The 21,903-nt window shown below is 35.9% G+C and overlaps 1 protein-coding gene and 1 long non-coding RNA gene across 2 annotated transcripts; both read left to right on the top strand.

Annotated features, from left to right (window-relative positions):
• The first annotated feature begins 2,840 nt into the window (after positions 1 to 2,840).
• LOC145798955 (uncharacterized) lies at positions 2,841 to 7,232 on the top strand. The gene is made up of 4 exons (XR_014340883.1): positions 2,841 to 2,968; positions 3,055 to 3,112; positions 6,959 to 7,035; positions 7,168 to 7,232. It is a non-coding gene; the product is annotated as an uncharacterized LOC145798955 (long non-coding RNA).
• Positions 7,233 to 17,196: 9,964 nt separating this feature from the next.
• LOC145800043 (uncharacterized) lies at positions 17,197 to 20,015 on the top strand. The gene is made up of 4 exons (XM_082889704.1): positions 17,197 to 17,504; positions 18,671 to 18,838; positions 19,085 to 19,374; positions 19,822 to 20,015. Exons 1-4 carry the CDS (start codon positions 17,197 to 17,199, stop codon positions 20,013 to 20,015), a joined length of 960 nt encoding a protein of 319 aa, XP_082745830.1.
• Positions 20,016 to 21,903: the final 1,888 nt, after the last annotated feature.

Below are 21,903 nucleotides of genomic sequence, written 5' to 3'. Positions count from 1 at the left end.
TGGCTCGGAATGCAATGAAATGAAGTTCATTCAATGGTCGGCAAGTGAGGCATACAAGCCCGACTCTCAAACGCATTTAAGGAGTGCAAAACATGGCAATATAGCATTTATATAAACTCTGAAATTTGATGAAAAATGGCCCCAAGGCATGAAAATACCTCAGTATATGCAGGGAATGGATCTCAAAATTCAAAGCTAAGCATGGACCTTGAACTACAAGCATGCAAAACTAACATCATTCAAACACAAGACCCAAAAAAAGAGCTAGGGCAGTCCAAAATAAGCACATTATCAATTTAAGGCATAGCCAAAGTATGCTAACATGAGGGCTAAAACAACACGCAACCTAAGCTAGTAAGCATGGTTTACATGGCATGTACATGAAGCATAAGAGAGGTCACCAAACCAGCCAAAAATAGGAACATGATATGTCAAATAAACCCCAAATAACCACTGAAATGCATCCAATGTATGCAAAAATGATGAGCTCCTTTGGAAGGCCATGCAAGGGGTACTCAACACATACAACAAGAACACTTAACATGGCAAAACCAACTCTTGAAATCAATTATGACAGCCCTAAAACTCACCAAATTGGCCCTAAAATGGGTTAAGGAAGCGCGCAATGAAAGGCCCCTTTGAGAGGTCTTGAATGAAATTGTTCTACACATGCATTATAGACATAAAATATGGTCAAAGAGACTCTAGATAGAGCTAAGGCAGACCTTGAAACTCATCAAATTTGGCCTAAAAAGTGACTTCACAACATGCAAATAAGGGGCCCTTTGGAAGGCCAAAAGGGCCAACAAACAAGACAAGGAGAGAGGGGGTCACCCCCTTCTGATTTTAGCTTTCAAAAATACATCTAAGCCACTAAAAATTCACTGGATTTCAGTGGCTAAGAGGCCAAACCAAGACCAATGCAAATGCTCACATGCATAGCTCAAAACATGAGGGAATAAAGCATGAAAGGGGGTAGATGACCCCAAACAAAAAAATTCCCTCAATCAAACTTCAAGAGGGGATCAAAATAAGACCTTTTTTAGTTCATGGAAAATCTTGAAAATGCTTGTAAGTAAGGCTAAGACATCATGCAAAATAAGCCCTAAAAGAGAGATAAAGCATACAAGGATGTAGGAGACCTCAAACAGAAAAGTATCCTTAATCAAACTTCAAGAGGAGCTCAAAATAAGGCACTTTACAGTTTATGAAAAAGTCCATAAATGCTTGCAAATAAGGCTAATCAATGAAGCAAAATAATGCAAGAAAAAGGGAAATGGAGACTTACCCTTGAAGAGCAGGTTTCCAGCAACTTCTGGACAAAGATGAGAGCTCCTTAACCTCTGCAAATCAGCTCCAAGATGCTTGGATGGATGATGGAGGTGTTGTACCAAGGGTTGGTGTGCAAATGGTGCAAGAAAATTAGGGTTTGGAGCTTGGAATAGTGAGCTATGGAGGGAAGTGTGTGTATGCCTCTAACAAACTTGTTGAACCCTTACAAATGAAGACAAGCCTCTCCTTTATATAGAAGAGGCTCTATAGCTTCTCTATGAAGCCTCAAATATCCTTCATATATATGGAGGATGGTCCAAATGTCTCCCAGTTGGCACAGCTGGATTGCATTCAGAGAAGAAGCAGGCCGACCAGTTCAAGTGGCCGGCCGGCCACTCCCCCTGGTCGGCCGACCAGGGGTCAAAAGGTTCAAGGAGAAATGCTGGCTGGCCACCCCAAAAAGGTGGCCTCCCAGATAAGTGCAACACAGCTGTATGGTGGAAAACCAGAAAATGTGACCCATGAGAGAGAAAAACCAGCTTTTTAGCAAGGTTCAAAAGGGTCAAGAAGAATTACTGGTCAGCCTACCCATATTGGTGGCCTCCCAGACGAGCACAACACAATGGTGGTATGAAAAGCTAGAAATTGTGGCTCAAAAGTGAGAAAAACCAGCTTTCTGTTAGAAAAATCGGCTTTAGGAAAGAGAAAAAGAGAAAATTGGTTTCCAAGGGAAAAAGGTGGCCTCCCACCATACTACCACCTCCCTAACAATGAAAATAGGGTCCCTACCAAAAATGGACCAAGACAGATGCAAAACGAGGGTTCGGGGGCCAAAAAGCGCAGTCCGAGGCCCCAAAAACAGGCTGTTAGGCACCGGAAGTGGCGTATGACCACGAAGGTGGTCTCCTGGGCCACAGTGTCCCTCTAAAAGGAGGAAATAAGGTGTGTGCCAAAAATCGGAGCAAACGGAGGTACTTAAGCGGTCCCGAACTGAGGGACACGGCCGATGGCTCCGAAAACCGAAAACTAGGCTCCAAACGGGAAAAATGACCTACGACCACGAAACATAGCCTACGGCCACTGAGAGATGGTCTACGAGACCTCTCCCTCCCTTTAGGAAGAGAAAACAGAGAAAACAGGACCTGATTCGCACATCGAGGCAAAGCACAAAAAAGCCCCGAAGTCCGGAGGCAAGGCTCGCAGTCGAGACGTCGCAACCTCAGAACAAGCACAATATGCAACATCACCGAGCGTAGGGCTGAGCAAGGAATCCGTAAAATCCGTAATCCGATCCGGTCCAGTCCAATCCGATAGGTTTGGATTGGTTTTTTGAATCCGTGGTTCGGTTCCGGATTGAGAATTTCAAAATCCGTAGGCCACGGATCGGTTCCGGATTGAACTCCACGGTTCCGGATTGGAACCGATCCGGACCATCTAGAAATAATCTATATTTTTATACTATATACCTTCCCACACCATATAATTTCTTATATGATATAAATACTAAAATGTAAACCTAATCCAGGTCCAGCAGCCTCACCTCACTCATTCACGCCTCTCACTCTCATCTCAGGTCTCTCTATATCGATGGTGTCTCTCTCTCTTCTCTTTCCCATCTCAGACTGAGTTCTCATCTCTCATCTCTCTCTCTCTCTCAGATCGGTGACCATTTTTGTTTATTTGTCTTCCTCTTTCGGTGAGCTCCTCTCTCTCTCTCTCTCTCTCTCTCTCTCTAACACTCTGAAATAGGTTTAATCTCTAACACTCTGAAATGGTTCCCAGATCATCCATCGCAGATTAGATCGATTGTTTCATGTCATCTACAATGGATTCGGTAAATGTAAGTAGGAGATTTTTTTTTTCTGTTTTTATTTTTATTATGTTTTATGTTTTCATTATGTTTTTATTTAGATCGATTGTTTATGTTTTATGTTTTCATTATGTCACACTCTGAAATGTGATTGTTCGTGTTATTTGGTTTTGTTCTGTTTTATCTCAGACTAAGTTTTCTGTTTTTTTTTTTTTGATCCATTTGAACCCATGATTTATAGCTTGGATTATTAACCTGTTTAGATTGAAAATAAGTAAAAAGAGTAAGGTTCAAATTGATTAAATTAAAAAACTTGGGTTTGTTTTGTCACTAGACTTAAATTCTGGATTTTTTTTTATTTTTTGTAATTACCCCTTATCAATCTAGACTGCTTTTGTTCCAAAAACATTGAATAATTTTTTTCTTCTACACTGGTCATGTGCTATCTTCTTTTGGCCAAGATAAAGCGTCAATTTGAACCTTACTCTTCAAGTCAATGTAATATATTTGAACTTTGGATTAATTATATTAATGATTCTCAAAGTATCTAAATTGTTGTTTAGTCTCTAATTTTTTAATTTTACTAATTTAATTTTCAAATTATAAAATGTGAATTCAAATGGCTCCCAACACTTACACTGTCCAAATTAATTAAAGAAAATGGAGACATTTTTCATATTTTACAAGTGTAGTTGGATGTGTAGAGAAACTAGGTTTGATGGTTTAAAAAACAACTTTACTAAAGGATAAAATTATAATAAAAATAAAATAAAAATGAGTGTAATGAGTTGAGTGCATTTGTGGAAGTAGATTTACCTACTAGTTTGTTAGGATTAAAATTTTAAATTTATGTAGAAACTCACAATATATAAAAAATGACTTCGTTATTTTTGTAAAATTGAGATAACATTACATCCTAACACACAGTTTTCTCTGGATGTGCATCTCTTACTAATAAAATATAAGAATGCTTTTAATTAAAATAGGGACTTGAAATTTATTGATCTATCATAGTTGTTTACTAAGATTGGTGGTAGTTACTGATTCATGATTAATGATTCTGTTCTTAGAATGGGGTAAAAGACCCATTTTGTTTGCTTTGCACCTAAATAAATCATAAAGTATTGATTTATTTATTTCTTTTGTTTGATAGATGTCAAGTACCAGAGACACAAATGATGTAATTGACCTCTCTCATTCTCAATCCGATAAAGAACATGATCCTCAGCCTGAAACTCCTTCAGGTTCAAAGGTATGCCCCTCCTCCTCCTAAGCCAAAAGCTAGACAGTATTCTGAAGTTTGGGAGCATTTTACCAAAATTTTTAAAGAAGGGAGTAAGACTGCTGCATGTGTTAAATGTAATCATTGTAAAGCTTCTTATGCTTGGATTAGTGCAAATGGAACTAGCACTTTGAGAAAACATATTGCAAATTGTCCTAAGTCCCCTCAGAATAAAGAAAATAAAAAACAAAAGACTTTGGCATTTCAATCTGTAACCGAAGGTGAAAAAACTCTTGGAGTTTGGAAATTTGATCAACAAGCATGTAGGGATTCACTTGTTAAAATGGTAATCACTGATGAGTTGCCATTTAGGTTTGTAAAGCGTGAAGGATTCCGTCAATTTTGTAGTGTGATGCAACCTAATTTCAAAAAGTTTTCACGCTTTACAGTAGCAAGGGATATTGTGGATTTATATTGTAGTGAGAAGAAAAAGTTGAAAAATGTGTTGAAGAATGCAAACTATAGACTTTGTCTCACTACGGATTCATGGACATCTCTACAAAATGTTTCATATATGTGCCTAACAGCCCACTTTATTGATAAAGACTGGAATTTGCAAAAAAGAATTCTCAACTTTAGTGTGATTTCTAGTCACAAAGGGGAGGCAATTGGTAAGGCAGTGGAATCATGTTTAGTTGATTGGGGTATAGAGAAGATTAGTACAATCACTGTGGATAATGCAAGTGCAAATGATGTAGCTATTGCATATGTGAAAAGGAAGTTTTCAAAAAACATTGACTCTTTGATTTTAAGGGGTGAGTACTTGCATATGAGGTGTTGTGCCCATATAATTAATTTAATTGTCAAGGATGGGTTAAGTGAAATAAAGGATTCAATAACTCGAATTTGTGATGCGGTGAAGTATGTAAGGAGTTCTCCACAACGAGAGCAATTTTTCAGGACATGTGCTGAAACAGAGAGGGTAACATGTAAAAGCTTGTTGTGTCTAGATGTTCAAACTAGGTGGAACTCCACATATCTAATGCTAGATGTTGCAACAAAGTTTCAAAAAGTATTTGAGAGATTAGAGGATGAGGACCCACATTTCAAACTAGAACTTAATCATGGACCTCCTACCTCTCAAGATTGGGAAGATGCTAATGTTTTTACACAATTTTTGCAAAAGTTTTATGATGCAACTGTTCGCTTGTCTGGTTCTTTGTATGTCACTTCCAACTTGTACTTCACTGAAGTTTGTGGTATAGAAAGTGCCTTAACTGAATGGGGAAAGAGTTTAGATCCTTCTTTGAAAGCCATGGCAATAAAAATGAAGACTAAATTTGACAAGTATTGGGGAAAAATTGAAAAAATAAATATGATGTTATTGATTGCTGTTGTGTTAGATCCTCGTTATAAGTTGAAGTATGTGAGGTTTTGTTATTTTGAAGTTTATCAACCTGTCATGGTGAGTGAGCTCACTCAAAAAGTAAGAGAGACTTTGAATAACATTTTTGATGAGTATAAACAGTTTGAGACAGTTGCTTCATCTTCCAATGAAATGGTTCATGAGGTGGACATTGTTGATCAAGTAAACATTGGTGCAAGTGAGCACCAAGTGTCTCTTATGACAAAATTTCAAAAGCTTTTGGAGGAAGAAGAAGGTGATGGAGGAAAATCAGAAGTAGATAGGTATTTGGAAGAATCTTGTGAAAAGGAAGTTGTAAACTTTGACATCTTAAGTTGGTGGAATACAAATTCTTCAAGATATAAAATTCTTTCTCAAGTTGCTAGGGATATTTTGGCCATTCTTGTTTCTACTGTTGCTTCTGAGTCTACTTTCAGCACAGGAGGTCGTATCCTTGACCAATTTCGTAGTTCTCTTACTCCAAAACTTGTTGAAAGTTTAATTTGTACACAAGATTGGTTGCGTGCTTCGCCATTGCCACTTCAGATGGAAGAAAACTTTGCAGATTTGGAGGACATAGAAAGAGGTAATATAATTCTAATATTCAATTAATCATTTAAATTTCATTCATGTATTGTGTTATTTTTTACTTTAAACTGAAATTAATTTTTTTGCAGCTCTAACCAATGTTAACATAGCTGCTGGAAAGTGATTTGGTTTGCTGGAAATCACCTACTACTACTGCTATTGTGCTGCTGCTGCCACTGCGCTGTTGTGGTGCTTTTGTTTGTCATCCTTAAGTTGTGCTGCTGTCAACATGCCTTTGTTTGTTTATTTGTTTTTGTCTAAAACTACTTTATATCTGTTTGCTTAGAATTTGTGGAAAAGGGAAATGTAATGTCTACTACTATTGAATTTGGTTGTTGTTAATGTGTGTTTTCTTGGAATGGATGATGTAATGTCTACTACTATTGTTGATGTAATGTTTACTACTATTGTTGATGTGTGTTTGCTTGGAATAGATGATGTTTGCTTAGAATGGAGGATGTTTGCTCCACTTTAGAATGGAATGGATGTTGTTTACTTGGAATAGATGTTCACAGGTTTATAGGTTTTCAATATTAGAATGGAGTTGCTATTGGAATGGATGTTTACTTATATAATATTATTTACAGGTTTTCAATAGCTATGTTGCTATTGGAATGGAAATGCTATTGGAATGGATGTTGTTTATTTATATTGTTTACAGGCTGCTATTGGAATGGATGTTGTTTAATTATATTGATTACAGGTTTTCAGCAGCTATGTTGCTATTGGAATGAAAATGTAATGTCTATATTTTTTTTGTTATTTAATTATTTCAATCCGTGGTCCTAAACCGATCCAATCTGTGTTTCAACGGATTGGTTCGGATTGGTTCTACAATTTAAATGGATTGGATTGGTTTTAATTTTTCAGGAACCGTAGATAACGGATTGGTCCTGGTTTTCTCCCAATCCGGACCAATCCGGTCCATGCTCACCCCTAACCGAGCGCTCAGTTGGTGACGTCTGAGTCTTAAGGTCGGTCAAAAATGAGGTGTCTACACTGGTATATAAGATTTTATCATATTTTTTGTGTTAGTGAATGCATCTAGGAACTGATTTATTTGTAATACTTTGCAATACTTTGCAAACGAATGATCCTTTGAACTTCTAGTTCACATTAATTAGTACGAGGATCAAGATGAGATGACATCAAAGTATTCCAAGTGATTTTCGGTGGAGCTTCTGGTTGCGACTTGTCTCCCCCTAATGATAGAAAAATTGTTTCATCAAAATGACAATCCTCAAATCATGTCTTAAACACATCACCAGTTAAAGGTTCTAGATATCTAATGATTGATGAAGAATCAAAACCAATATAAATTTCAAGCCTACGTTGTGGACTCATTTTAGTGCACTGTGAAGGTGCAATAGGAACATAAATCGCGCAACCAAACACTCTAAGGTGACTAACATTTGGCGATTGACCAAATACAAGTTGTAATTGCGAGTACTCATGATATGCAGTTGGTTTGACACAAATCAAAGATGTTGTATGCAATATAGCATAACCCCATGTTAAAATAGGTAATTCGTTTCTCATAAGGAAAAGCCAAGAAATCAACTGAAGTGTAACGCCCCAACCCTTCACATGTCATTAATATTGTCCGTTTTGAGTCACACCCGCACGGATTTGTTCTTCCCAATGGGTCACCCATCTCAAAACTACTCCATCCTAAGTACGCTTAACTAGGGAGTTCTTTTAGGGATTTCACCACCCAACAAAAGGCCTCGATGTTATATAAAGTTATAGGTTTTTACTTTTATAACCTAAGAACTCCCCCTCTATTCCCGATGTGGGACATCGGGACCTTACAATCCACCCCCCTTAAGGCTGCACATCCTCGTGTAGTAACCTGCCAGCTCACAAGCCTGGCCACATGCACCGAGAGACGCCAGGGGCCCATACTCGGTACTTCGAAAAGTCAGCTTTGATACCATTTGTAACGCCCCAACCCTTCAGATGTCATCGATATTGTCCGCTTTGGGCCAAGCCCGCATAGATTTGTTCTTCCCAATGGGTCACCCATCCCAGAACTACTCCAGCCTAAGCACGCTTAACTGGGGAGTTCTACTAGGGATTTCACCACCCAGGAAAAGGCTTCGCTGCTATATAAGGGTCTAGGTTTTTAATTTTATAGCCTAAGAACTCCCCCTTCATTCTCGATGTGGGACATCGGAACCTTACACAAAGTCTCTTAAAGAAAGAATTAACTAAATCATTTTAGGTATGAGTGTGTGCAATAGAGTGTTTAATATCAATCCCAATGGACATGTAATAATTATCAAATGTTTAAGATGTAAATTCACTAGCATTATCAAGATGAATTGTCTTGATAGGATGGTTTGGAAAGTGTGCTCGCAATCTAATTATTTGAGTAAGGAGTTTGGCAAATGCAACAGTACGTGTCAAAAGTAAACAAACATGTGACCATCTGGTTGATGCATCTATTAAAACCATAAAATAACAAAATGGTCCACAAGAAGGGTGTATGGGTCCACATATATCCCATTGAATTCTTTGCAAAAAGGATGGAGATTCAACAATTACTTTTATGGGTGATGGTTTGCTAATTAATTTCCCTTGCGGATAAGAAGAACATGGATAATCACTTGGTAAAAGAATCTTCTGATTTTTTAATGGATGTCCATGTGAAATTTTAATTATTCGACGCATCATTATAGATCCCAAATGCCCGAGTCGGTCATGCCATAGCATAAATATTTTGGGGTTGGAGCACTTCTAGTGCATGACAATATGTGACTCAATTATATTTATTGTCGTATAATATAATCCAAATGAAAATGCATGAAGTTTTTCTAATACTAGCTTCTGGCTAGAATTAGTTGAAGTGATTAATAAATACTCTTCTTGACCTTTATTTATAGTTTCAATATGATAACCATTACGACGTATATATTTGAAACTTAACAGATTTCTTCTGGATCTAGTAGAATACAAAGCTTCATCAATACAAATTTTTGTTCCATTTGGTAACATAATATTGGCTCTTCCAGAGCCCTCAATTAGGTTTGCAGAACCTTAAATTGTATTGACATTAACTTTTGTCAAGATTAATTGTAGAAAATATTTTACATCACGTAAAATTGTGTGTGTGGTTGCACTATTCACTAAACAAATATCATCACCAATCATATTTGAATTAGTCAATGTATCATTATTCTCAAAACGTAAAGTAAGAAAATACAAACTATTAAACCCAAAAATATAAACTTCAAAATCATAATCATAATAGGACAATACATCATGATATCTAGAAAATCAAGTTAATTAGTGTGAACATTTCCATCACCAATTAAATAATCAATTTTTCCTTTAGAATCTTCAAGGAAATCAGAAACATCAAGATGATTAATATCAATGGGTTCATAATGAACTATGAAATGCATCTTAATTCCTTTTCCATTTTCTTTTATCGAGGCTTGATAAAGATCTACCAAATGTTTAGGCGTACAACAGGTACGCGACCAATGCCCTGTCATGCCACCTTGTAACAAGCATTTTCATGATTCTTGGGAGGTTTATTTTGTAAACCTTTTTCCTTTTCTTATGATGTTCCAGAATTATTCCACTTCTGGTGGAATGGCATGGTATTTTTCTAAACATATCCCCCACGGATTCAGTAATTATTTATATCTCGACCACGTCCAAAATCATGACCTCTTCCTCGTTCACGGTTATGAAATGCAACCTCATTCACTTCAGGGAATGGAGTAGAACCGGTTGGGCAGGATAGATGATTTTTCAATAACAATTGATTAGTTTGTTCAACCACAAGAAGGCATGAAATTAGTTCAAAGTACTTTGAAAAACAATGCTCTCTATATTACTACTACAGGAGCACATTATCAACAGGAAATGTAGAGAATGATTTTTCAAGCATATCTTTTTCAATAATTTTTTCTCCACATAATTTTAATCGAGAGATTATTTTAAATAAAGTAGAGTTGTACTCACTAACTGATTTATAATCTTACAACCTCAAGTGTAACCAATCATAATGGGCTCTTGAGAGGATTACGGTCTTCTCCTGCTCATATCTCTCCTTCAAATTATTCTACAAAATTAGTGGATCTTTTACTATGAGGTACTCATTTTTTAATTCTTCTTGGAGATGATCGCGATTGAATATCATTGCATTTACGCAATCCTGCAGGGATGCTTCATTTTCATGTTTTATAGTATCTTCAAGACTCATTGCCTCAAGGTGGATCTTAACATCAAGAATCCATGATAAATAATTTTTTTCAGAAATGTCAAGAGCTGAGAATTCCAATTTTGAAAGATTTGACATTTTACTAAATTTAACAAAAACAATATATTTAGTATCACGTAATATATTAAGAAAAGATAAAAATAGCTTTAGAATTGATTTATACTTACTACTACAACCACCCAGTAGCCTTGTCTTCTCAGTTGGTTAGAATCTCGTGCTGATAATATGTTATAAAACTAAAGGAAATAAAGAAGAAAGAGCCACAATAGAATAAAAGGGAATAAGTGACCAAATGAGAATACTAGAAAGTAAAGGGCCAAAGAAGAATTCTTTCTTTCCTTTCTTTTTCTTTTCTGATGGTTGTCAATTACGATGCATATAGGTTTGCTTTCATAGGCACTGATACATGCATACTAATGAAAACTCCAATTCTAATTACGGCATCACCTTAAACACATAGGAGGGACAAACCTCGTCATATTGTGCAAATTAGTCAAGCAACTTGGGTGAGGTTATCTACATATTACACAACAAAAGCAAAGTTTTAGTTTTGCTACTGAATAGAACATCTATGAATCTAGTAGCCATACATTGACTAGTATGAATAAAAAGATCACATAGAATTCAAGTCCAGAGAATCTTAATTCATAAGCTGTACCATTTATTGTCTATCAAAATGAAAAGTACATATCTTCTCATATTATTCCAATTTCTAAACATTTCTAAGAAGGTTGTGGGTTGATGTTGTGTTCTTCTTAGACATAGATATGCTACAGATAGTTGAGGAGACACACATGTTTCCCATCTAAACACCTATAGTAATGCTACGAATTCAAAAAAATTATCAAAAATTTCACATCAATAACTCATATTCATTTTATATGTGGATCTCATACTTCATCAATTCAATCTCCATTACACAACCCATTTCTAAATACATTCCGGATTCTAAAATTATGAAACCCTAACTTTTTTGAAACACATAAGCAACTGTTTAAAAATATATTAATGTTGTTTATAATTTTTAAGGCCACTCTAAGTAGATGGAGCATACACATTCATCTGCTTGTCCTATTTTTTTTCAACTTTCGATTTGGTGAAGTGACAATATATGAGATGTATATATGTGAGAGAAAGAATAAAACAAAAAGCGTAACTAATGATCCATACCCGAGTGGCTTTAAAAATGTAAATGCAATTATTTCTTAATGAAATTGGAAATCTTCCTTAACAATCTTGTCAAGTGAGTCTAAGGCTTACTTGGGGAATTAAATTAAAAGTTTATTTTTAAATTTTTTTAGAATTTTTTTTTTAAAAAAAAAATGTATAAAAAAAGTAGAGTGATGTGACCTAAAAAAGTCAAAAAATTAAAGAGTTGACTTTTAACTGCATTCCCAAAATAGGCCAAGTCAATGGAAAAAAAGTAACTATTTAGGTCTATTTTGGTATGTAAGAAAAAAGTCATATTATTAATTTATTTAGGTTGTATCACCTCTCTATTTTTTTTCCATGTTTTTCTAAAAAGAGTCAAATTTTTTTATTTTTTATTTTTGGAAGACCCATATGACATTATTTATGTAATGTTCCCAACGGGTTAGATCTATAAATATATTTTTTTGAGTTAATTTTTAAGAGTATATAGTATTAATGTATACATAATCATCCAAAAAATAAAAAAAAAATTACAACCAAAAAATAAAAAAAAAATCTAAGATTTGAGTCTTATAACAAAATAAATCTTGAGTTTTTAATTTTATCAATTTTAACCCGAATCACCAAACCAAACCAAGCCTTAAGTCCCATCAAATGGGGTCAATTTTAACTCTAATCTTTTGATTTATTTTTAGTCTAAACCAATTGCCTATTTTCATTATAAAAAAAAAAAGGCAAAAAATGAGATTTTAATCATTCAATTCAATACTTTGGACATTTTTCATACATCCATATTGAATATAATGACTAAAATATTTATTTCTGTCAATTTAATTTAAGGAAAATAGGCAAATGCTTTAAATTGAAAATAATTTATAAGATTAAGGTTTAAATTGATAAAATTAAAAATTCAGAATTTATTTAATTACAAGGCTCAAATCTTGGAGTTGTTTTTTTTATAATTTCCCTCCAAAATAATAATTTATGGGTAAAATGTTATAATAACACCCACATAGAAACTACCTCTAATCCTTTTATCATATGTTTATTAAATCAAGTGAGAAATAATTTTTTATGAAATTGAAAATTCGTTAAATAAATTTGATAAAAATCTTAAGAAATAAAGCATTGGAGATTTTTTTTTTTTTTTAAATCAAATTTGATGAAAAGAAAATTTTGGGATAAGAGAAAAAAATTTAAAATGATTTTTTGATAAAATGATTAGAGAGCCCGCTACAAAACTCATTTCAATACTTCAATAGTTCATTTTATTTTTAAATTTTGTGTTTCAATATCTAGATCATCCATGAATAAATTAGATTCAATAAATGTAGTACATAATTTTATCATCATTTTTGAATGATAAGTATAATTTTAAAAATAAACTATTATTGGTTTTTTAATCATATGTCTACGATTATCTAATCAATTTGTTTTATTTATATTTTATTAATGATATACACAATAAAACTTAAAATTACCCATAAACTAGACTAGAGCTGAACTAAATCATGCAATCTGAATTGGATTTTATTGGTACAAATTTATTGTCCATATTTTTGCATGCATGGGTGGACCTAGGGCTGCATACAGGTGGCTGCAACCTAGCCCAAAATTTAAAAAATCTGTAGAAATGTTTTTTCCAGCCCAGCCCAGCCCATCCCCAAATAAGGGCCAATAGTTTTTTTTGTTTGTTTTTTAGATAGGCAGCCCAATAGCAGCCCAATACTTACCCAAAAAAATAGATAGGCAGCCTAATAGGTTTGTATTTGTTTAAAGAACAAATTTTCCAAAACAATTCTTACATCTTCCAATAGATAGGCAGTGGCCCTCTTTCCATTGTCTCCAGCAGCCTGCAGCAACTCCATTTTCCTAACATTTTTTGTAAGTGTAATTAACTAATTATTTTATTTCGTTGGTTAAGAATGGATTTGATTAATAATGGTTTTGAAATATTGTCTTTATGCAACAAATATTATATTGCTCTTAGTTTTTTTATGATGCTACCTTGTTCAATGTTCTATATTGCTTTTAGTTTTTGAACTATGAAAGAGTTTTTTTGGACATACATAAAAATAATGAAAGCTTAAATAAAAATTATTGAAGATATATATAAAAACCCTAATATTTAAAATTATTGCGAATATACTTTGGTTTAATATTAAATAGAGCTAAATTTATTTTTTTTTTAAAGTTATAAATAATGGAAGCTCCACCACTAAAAAATGGCAAAACCCTTTTCTCATTCTATCAATCAAAATAGAAGTCTAGAAGTACAACATCTAATGTTGTTGAAACCTCATTTTTTAATGTGTAACCACCTTCCATGCCTCAAGAAAATAAGCTAAGCGAATTTGATTCAACTGTTATTAAACGAGATCCTGGTTTACACTTGCAAATTTGTGAATATCCGGTTAATCAACAGGATGAGATTAGACGAGCTTATGTGAACTTGAGGCCTTATCAACCTAAACTTGAGTATCCTAGGTCCTCATTTGGAAAGCAGAATTGTTGATTCCAACATATTTGGTTTAAATAATTTTCTTGGCTAGAGTATTCTCCTTGAAAGGATAAAACATATTGTTTTTCATGTTTTTTTGTTCGATCAACCAAATAAGTCGATCTGTAACACCCTCCTCTTTGATTACTAGCTAAAGTAGAGGTTACTTTAATTATGTTCCTTTATGTGATTTATCTGCTAAATTGTATGAAAATTATGTGCCATGAAGTATTTGATGCATGTTTTGCGTAACAGATATGGTAGTGTGAGAAAAGACCTGTCTGATTCATTAAATTAAAGACCTGTATGAAAATTAGAAGGTTAACAATTAAATGTTGGACTAGGTGGTTAGAGCCTAATTCACCTTAGCAAGATTAAGTTTGGGTTAAGTTAATTAGACTATAATGGGGATTGAGTTGATTAAGTGAATCGAATTGAATTTAGTTTAAGCTTAAAATTTGATTAAAAGAATATTGGGACTAGCTCATTAATTTAGTGACTCAACTCAACAAAAGAGGAGTATAGGGGGGGAGAGAGAGAGAGAGATGGTGTTTGTTGTAGAGATAACTTAAGAGAGAGCCCTAGAAGTGAAAGAAAGATAAAGGAAAAAGAGAAGTAGGAAAGCTCAAGCCAAATCTTCACCAATTCACGCATCTAAGGTAAGAAACTTTCCTCTAATTTCAAGAATTGAAGTTGTTTACCCATGGAATCATAGGAATTAAGATGAATTGAGAAGTGGGGTAGTGTAAAGTGATGATAGGAACCTTAAAGTGAAGAAGTGAAAGTAGTAAGCTCTCATCCTTGTACTACATGGCATCTTTCATGCTTTATCATTTGCATATTGCATGAGTTTTGGAATTTGAAGAGAAAATTTCAAAGGTTTTAACTTTAACACTCAAACTTTGCATACATAGAGATTGTTCCCTTAAAGTTCATGATTTTGTGGTCTTCATTGAGACTTGAGCCTGCTTTCTTGTTTGAAGTTGGAAGTACTCAATCTATGTGGTTTTGAGGTGTTTTTTAGCCTTCTTTTGTGTCAAATGACAATGGGTTTGGAAAAGGGAAAAGCTTTCATGTTCAGCAAAAATTCGCGCTGGTTTTTTACCCAGACCGCTCGAGCAGCCTAGGCCACCACACAAGCGGCTAACCTTGTTTTGGCCAAAATTGCATTCTAAAGTTTGCCTACACAAGCAGCCAAGGCCACCACTTGTGCTGCCAAAGCCACCGCACGAGCGATTAGACCACCCACGTGCAGCCAACAAGGCCAACCCAGTTTGATTTTTCCTTTATTTTCTCTTACTTCCGGGCCTCCAATTGCATGATTTTCAACTGTTTCCATGTGCATACGCATTGTATGAACACAAGGGGAAAGAATGAATGAGATTGGATTAAAAAATAAGTAACAGATAAGTTAGTGACTAATTAAACAAAAGGACAGTATATTAAACCAATGTGCTTTCATGGGTCTATGTAGGTCAAACCTCGCATCTTAGCCACGTGATATACGGAACTAACTGTGAGTGACAATGTAGTAAAGCTATGTTTGAGTTATACTTCTTTTTGATTATTATTGTTCTTGCTAAAGTTTGATCTACAGTAATATAATTTACTGAATGAATGAGCCCATTCTATGCAATATGCTCACGTGGCCCATGCCCAGAGGTAACAATATCGTGGTTTTATTCATGTGGCCCTTACCCGGGGGTAATAATATTGTGGTCTATATTCACGTGGCCCTTACCCAAGGGTAATAATACCGTGGTCTATGTTCACGTAGCCCTCGCCCGGGGATAATAATAACGTGGCCTATATTCGCGTGGCCCTCGCCTAAAGGTAATAATACCATGGCCGGATGTGTCTGTGATTATGATTGAAAGACTGACATATGTGTCCGTAGATCCATATGATTGCTATGTTTTAACAATCATGCAACTACTATGTGACTTGACTTTAAAATTCAAACGGACATTATTTCTAACCTTTTTACACATTGTTATTCACTGGGCTTTGGCTCACAGTTTGTATCTGTCATGCAGGTGATCTAGCTCAAGAAAGGACTAGAGGGCGTCAACCTACCTTCTAGTTGTCAAGCCAACCATTTTGGGTCTAACTCCAAGGCTTTTGGGTGGTGATGAATTCACCCTTTTGTTCAATGATCACGTGTCTCATATCAAAGATCTTTTGTTTTATGAATATTACATAAGGGAATAATTCCCTAGGTATTGTATATGCTTTTGGTACATGTATATGATATGGTAGTTGATGCTTGTACAGTGATGCATATAGAGTTGTTTATTCACTTTAGTTCCACAGCTCATTAAACGATATTTTGAGATATTAATGGCTTCCGCCAGCCCCTTATACTATTGACTGTTGAGCAGGCCTTGGTAATCTTGGACTACTGGCCGATTACGTCTCTAATCCCGTGGGACGGCGGTTGAATCATGACAGAGTGGTATCGGAACACAAGTTTTACCACACACACACGTCCAAATGAGCTATAGGATGTCCTAGAAAAGAAATTAGGACATTGTATTACATGTGTGAGTGTGTGTGGACTTGATATTGGCATAAATGATATAACTGTGAGGACTACCTTGCTTATGTTTATTATTTCTTGTTTTGATATAGCCAGATGAATGCAAGAAATGTAGATGATTCAGAGTCATCTGGTGCCAGAATAAACAGACTGGAAAGTATGGTAGAAATGTAAATATTGACTGAATCTTTGAGGCAAAAAGAGCAAGTTCTACCTCATTCTCCACTTCTGGTGCAACCGGAACCGATCAAGAATGATGACATCATAGCCTTAACACAAAAGTTTAATAAACTGAAGCCGCCAACCTTCCAAGGAGGTCTTGATCCGTTGAAAGCCGAGGCTTGGATTCTGGAAATAGAAAAGTTGTTTGAGGTTTTTCCTTGTTCAAAGGTACAAAAAGTTTTGTTAGCTACTTTTACTCTTCAAGAGGAAACAAGACGGTGGTGGATGCTAGTCTGAAAGGGTAAAAATTCTATGACGTGGGCTCGATATAAGGAGGTGTTTTATGAAAAATATTTCCCCCAATGTGTCCATGATCGTAAAGTATCGAAGTTTAAGCAGTTAAAGCGGGGTACCATGTCCGTGGCTGAACATGAGGCTAAATTCACGGAGCTTGCTCGGTATGCACCACATATGGTGGACACGGATTATAAGAAGGCTCGCAAGTTTGAAGGCGGACTTGATGTGGAAGTGCTGGACAAGGTGAATGTTCTGCACCTAACAAAGTATGTAGATGTTCTTAATCGCGCTCTCATGGTCGAGGCCAATATTGCAGCATTAAAGTAAGCTAAAGTACTGGTGACTGAGTGGAAGGGAAAAAGACAAGGGTTCAATTTAAAAAAAAGGCCAAACTAATTTCCAGAATAAGAAGCAGAATATAGGGTTAACAACGAGTTCCAATCAAGGAAATAATTCTATACCACCATGCCTGAATGTGGAAGAAAGCACAAAGGGGTGTGCTATAAACTTTCCGGGGCTTGTTTTCCGTGTGGCAAAATAGGCCACATGGTTAAAGACTATCCTCTCTTATCCCAAGGCACAAACAGACCACTAGCAAGCTCGATAGCATCTGTCTCTGTACCGAGATCAACTTCTAAAGTCGCGATAGGAAAAGAAACATTAAGGCAAGGCTGAGTTTTTACTCTTGTGCCAGGAGACGTCCAGAATACAGAGACAATAGTGTCAGGTATACTCCATATCTGTGCCCAGAATGCTTATGTTTTGATTGACTCGGGGTCTACGTATTCGTTTGTTTCATCTACTTTTTCTCGCAAATTAACTAGACCCTTGGAACCGATGAATTCTTTGTTAGCTGTATCATCTCCAAATGGAGGGTCTATGATATGTGCCTATAAATATCCTGGATGTGACATTGTTGTTGGGGATATGCATTTATATATTGATTTGTTGCCCCTGAATATTGATCATTTCGATGTAATTTTGGGGATGGATTAGTTATTGAAATATCATGCGACGATTGACTATGTAACTAAGCAAGTTATTTTGCGTCCACCTAATTTGCCTGAATTTACTTTTAACAATGTTGGTGTTGTGCCTTCCCCGTATTTGATTTCATCTATGAAGGTGTGTAAACTAATGCGAAAATGCTGCAGAGGGTATTTGTGTTATGTGTTGTATACACCTGTTAGTGAGAAACAGAAGGTAGACAATATTCCTATAGTTTGAGATTTCCCAGATGTATTTCCCGATGATTTGCTTGGAGATTTGATTGATAGAGAAATAGAGTTCACTATTGAGATAGTACTGAGTACACAGTCGGTTTCCAAGACTCTGTACCGAATGTCGACCACTTAATTGAAGGAGTTAAAAATTCAATTGCCAGAGTTACTGGATATGAAATTTTTCAGGCCTAGTACCTCACCATGGGGTGCTCCGGTCTCATTCGTGAAAAAAATGATGGCTCATTGAGACTTTGCATTGACTACAGTGAATTGAATAAGGTGATCGTAAAGAACAAATATCCATTACCCTGCATTGACGATCTATTTGACCAATTGCAAGGGGCACAAGTCTTCTCCAAAATTTATCTTCGATCGGAATATCACCAATTGAAAGTCAAGGCGGAAGATGTAGAAAAGACTGCTTTTCGGACAAGGTACGACCACTATGAATTTCTTGTTATGCCCTTCGGAGTAACTAATGCACCTGCTGCATTTATGGATCTAATGAATGGAGTCTTTAAGCCATTCCTAGATGAGTTTGTTGCTGTTTTTATAGACGACATTTTGATTTATTGCAAAAGTCAAGCGAAACATGAACGTCACTTGCGACTTGTTTTGCAAACTTTAAGGGAGAAGAAATTATACGCTAAATTGTCTAAGTGTAAATTCTGACTCGATAGTGTGACATTTTTGGGGCATGTAATCACAAAAGAGGGCATTTCAGTTGATCCGCAAAAGATAGAGGCAGTTGTCAATTGGCCTAGACCGACTAATGTTGCCGAAGTCCGGAGTTTCTTGGGTTTGGCGGGATATTATCGCAGATTTGTAAAAGATTTTTTCAAAATTGCTTTACCGCTTACTCAGTTGACACAGAAAGGGGTACTATTTGATTGGACTGATTTGAGGGAATCAGTTTTTCAAGATTTAAAGACTCGGCTTGTGACTGTCCCAATTCTCACCTTACCCTCAGGTACGGATGGTTTTATTATTTTTAGTGATACGTCTAATAAAGGGTTGGGATGTGTGTTGATGCAAAATGGAAAGGTAATTGCATAAGCTTCCTGTCAACTAAGGCCACACGAAAAGAATTGCCTGACTCATGATTTGGAACTTGCCGCAGTAGTGTTTGCATTGAAAATTTGGCGACATTACCTATATGGGGCAACATGTGAAGTTTATACAGATCACAAGAGTCTCAAGTACTTTTTCACCCAAAAAGCGTTAACTATGAGACAACGACGATGGCTGGAATTAATTAAAGATTATGATTTACAAATCTTGTACCACCCAGGAAAAGTGAATACTGTTGCCGATGTCCTCAGCCGGAAATCAATTGAGAATTTTGCTTGTTTACTCACCGGACAAAGAGAATTGCTCTAAGAAGTAGAAAGACTTGAAGTTAAAATTGTTTTGCAAGAACAAGGCAGGACTTTAGCTGCTATTACTGTGCAACCGGTACTCATTGAGGAGATTAAGGAAAGACAGCAACAAGATGAACTTCTAAAGAAAGTGCTTGATGAAAGAGAATCTAAACTGAGACCGGGTTTCATTTTTGAAAGTGGGGTATTGAAATTTCAAGGGAGCTGTGTATACCCAGTGATATTGACTTGAAGAGACGACTTATGCAAGAAACCCACAGTTCAAAATTTTTCGTTCATCCGGGGAATACGAAAATGTATCAAGACTTGAAACTCAATTTTTGATGGCCGGGAATGAAGAACGACATTGCCGAATTTGTGTCAAAGTGTTTACAATGCCAACAAGTCAAAGCCGAGCATCAATGACTCGTGGGACTGCTTTAGCCACTTCCAATAACAGAGTGGAAATTAGAGCACATCACTGTGGACTTTATTGTTGGACTACCTCGCTCTACAAGGGGTATAGACTCAATTTGGGTTATTGTTGACCGTTTAACAAAATTTGCACATTTCTTACCTGTGAAGACATTTAATAATGCAAATAAATTAGCTACAATCTATATTAATGAAATTGTGAGATTGCACTGAGTTCCTGTGTCCATTGTTTCTGATAGGGATCTGAAATTTATTTCAAGATTTTGGCAAAGCTTGCAGAAGGCACTAGGAACTAAATTGCGACTGTGCAGTGCATATCATATACAAATCGATGGGCAATCTGAAAGGACAATACAAACGTTAGAGGATATGTTACGTATGTGTGTGCTAGACTTCCAAGGAAATTGGGAGACTCATTTGCCCCTAGCCAAATTTGCTTATAACAACAGTTTTCACTTAAGCATTGGTATGGCGCTTTATGAGGCTTTATATGGCAGAAAATATCGGTCACCGATTTGCTAGGCTGAGGTTAGAGATAGACCTTTGTTGGGGCCTGAAATTGTGCAAGAAACAACGGAAAAAGTGAAGTTGATTCATCAATGGTTAAAGATAGCACAAAGCTGGTAGAAAAACTACGCGGATGTGCGTAGACAGGATAAAGAATATGAACTGGGGCGATCACATTTTCATAAAAGTGACACCGATAAAAGGGCAAATTCGTTTTGGAGCCAAGGGCAAGTTAGCACCCCAGTACATTGGGCCTTATGAAATCATTGAGAAGACTAACCCAGTAACGTGTCAAGTGGCACTTCTCCCAAGTATGGAGCACATACATAACGTGTTTCACGTGTCCATGTTATGGGATTATCTTTGAGATCTTTTCATGTGATTGAGCCGACTCACGTCCTTTTGACTGACGATTATACATATGAAGAAAGACCCATTCAAATTGTTAACCGTCGGATCAAGAAATTAAGGAACAAGGAAATACCCTTAGTGAAAGTGGATTGGCAAAATCACGGTGGCATGTATGCAACTAGGGAAAGAGAAGATGATATGAAGCAAAAATACCCAGATCTCTTTCCATTAGACCCTACATTCTTTACGGAAGAAGGTATTTAAGTTTGGAGGACCAAACATCTTAACGGGGGGAGAATGTAACACTCGCCTCTTTGATTACCAGCTAAAGTAGAGGTTACTTTAATTATGTGCCTTTATGTGATTTATCTGCTAAAATGTATGAAAATTATGTGCCATGAAGTGTTTGATGTATGTTTTACATAACATATATGGTCGTGTGAGAAAAGACCTGTCTGATTCGTTAAATCAAAGACTTGTATGAAAATTAGAAGGTTAATAATTAAATGTTGGACTAGGTGGTTAGAGCCTAATTCACCTTAGCAAGATTAAGTTTAGGTTAAGTTAATTAGACTATAATGGGGATTGACTTGATTAAGTGAATTGAATTGAATTTAGTTTAAGCTTAAAATTTGATTAAAAGAATATTGGGACTAGCTCATTAATTTAGTAACTCAACTCAACAAAAGAGGAGTATATGAGAGAGAGAGAGTGGGAGATAGTGTTTGTTGTAGAGATAACTTGAGAGAAAGCCCTAGAAGGGGAAGAAAGATAGAGGAAGAAGAAGAGTAGGAGAGCTCAAGCCAAATCTTCACCAATTCACGCATCTAAGGTAAGAAACTTTCCTC

This window comes from Camellia sinensis, chromosome 9, assembly GCF_055761805.1.
Source record: "Camellia sinensis isolate YWXY chromosome 9, ASM5576180v1, whole genome shotgun sequence".
Lineage (NCBI taxonomy): Eukaryota > Viridiplantae > Streptophyta > Magnoliopsida > Ericales > Theaceae > Camellia > Camellia sinensis.
This window is presented reverse-complemented; position numbering and strand designations above follow the sequence as displayed.

Bases quoted from the DNA above. Each gene is read 5' to 3' on its own strand.
- LOC145800043 (XM_082889704.1), top strand. From the start codon at position 17,197: ATGACGTGGGCTCGATATAAGGAGGTGTTTTATGAAAAATATTTCCCC. The intron at 17,505-18,670 runs GTAAGCTAAAGT...CATTGACTACAG, and splicing joins GCCAATATTGCAGCATTAAA to TGAATTGAATAAGGTGATCG. The intron at 18,839-19,084 runs GTACGACCACTA...CTGACTCGATAG, and splicing joins AAGACTGCTTTTCGGACAAG to TGTGACATTTTTGGGGCATG.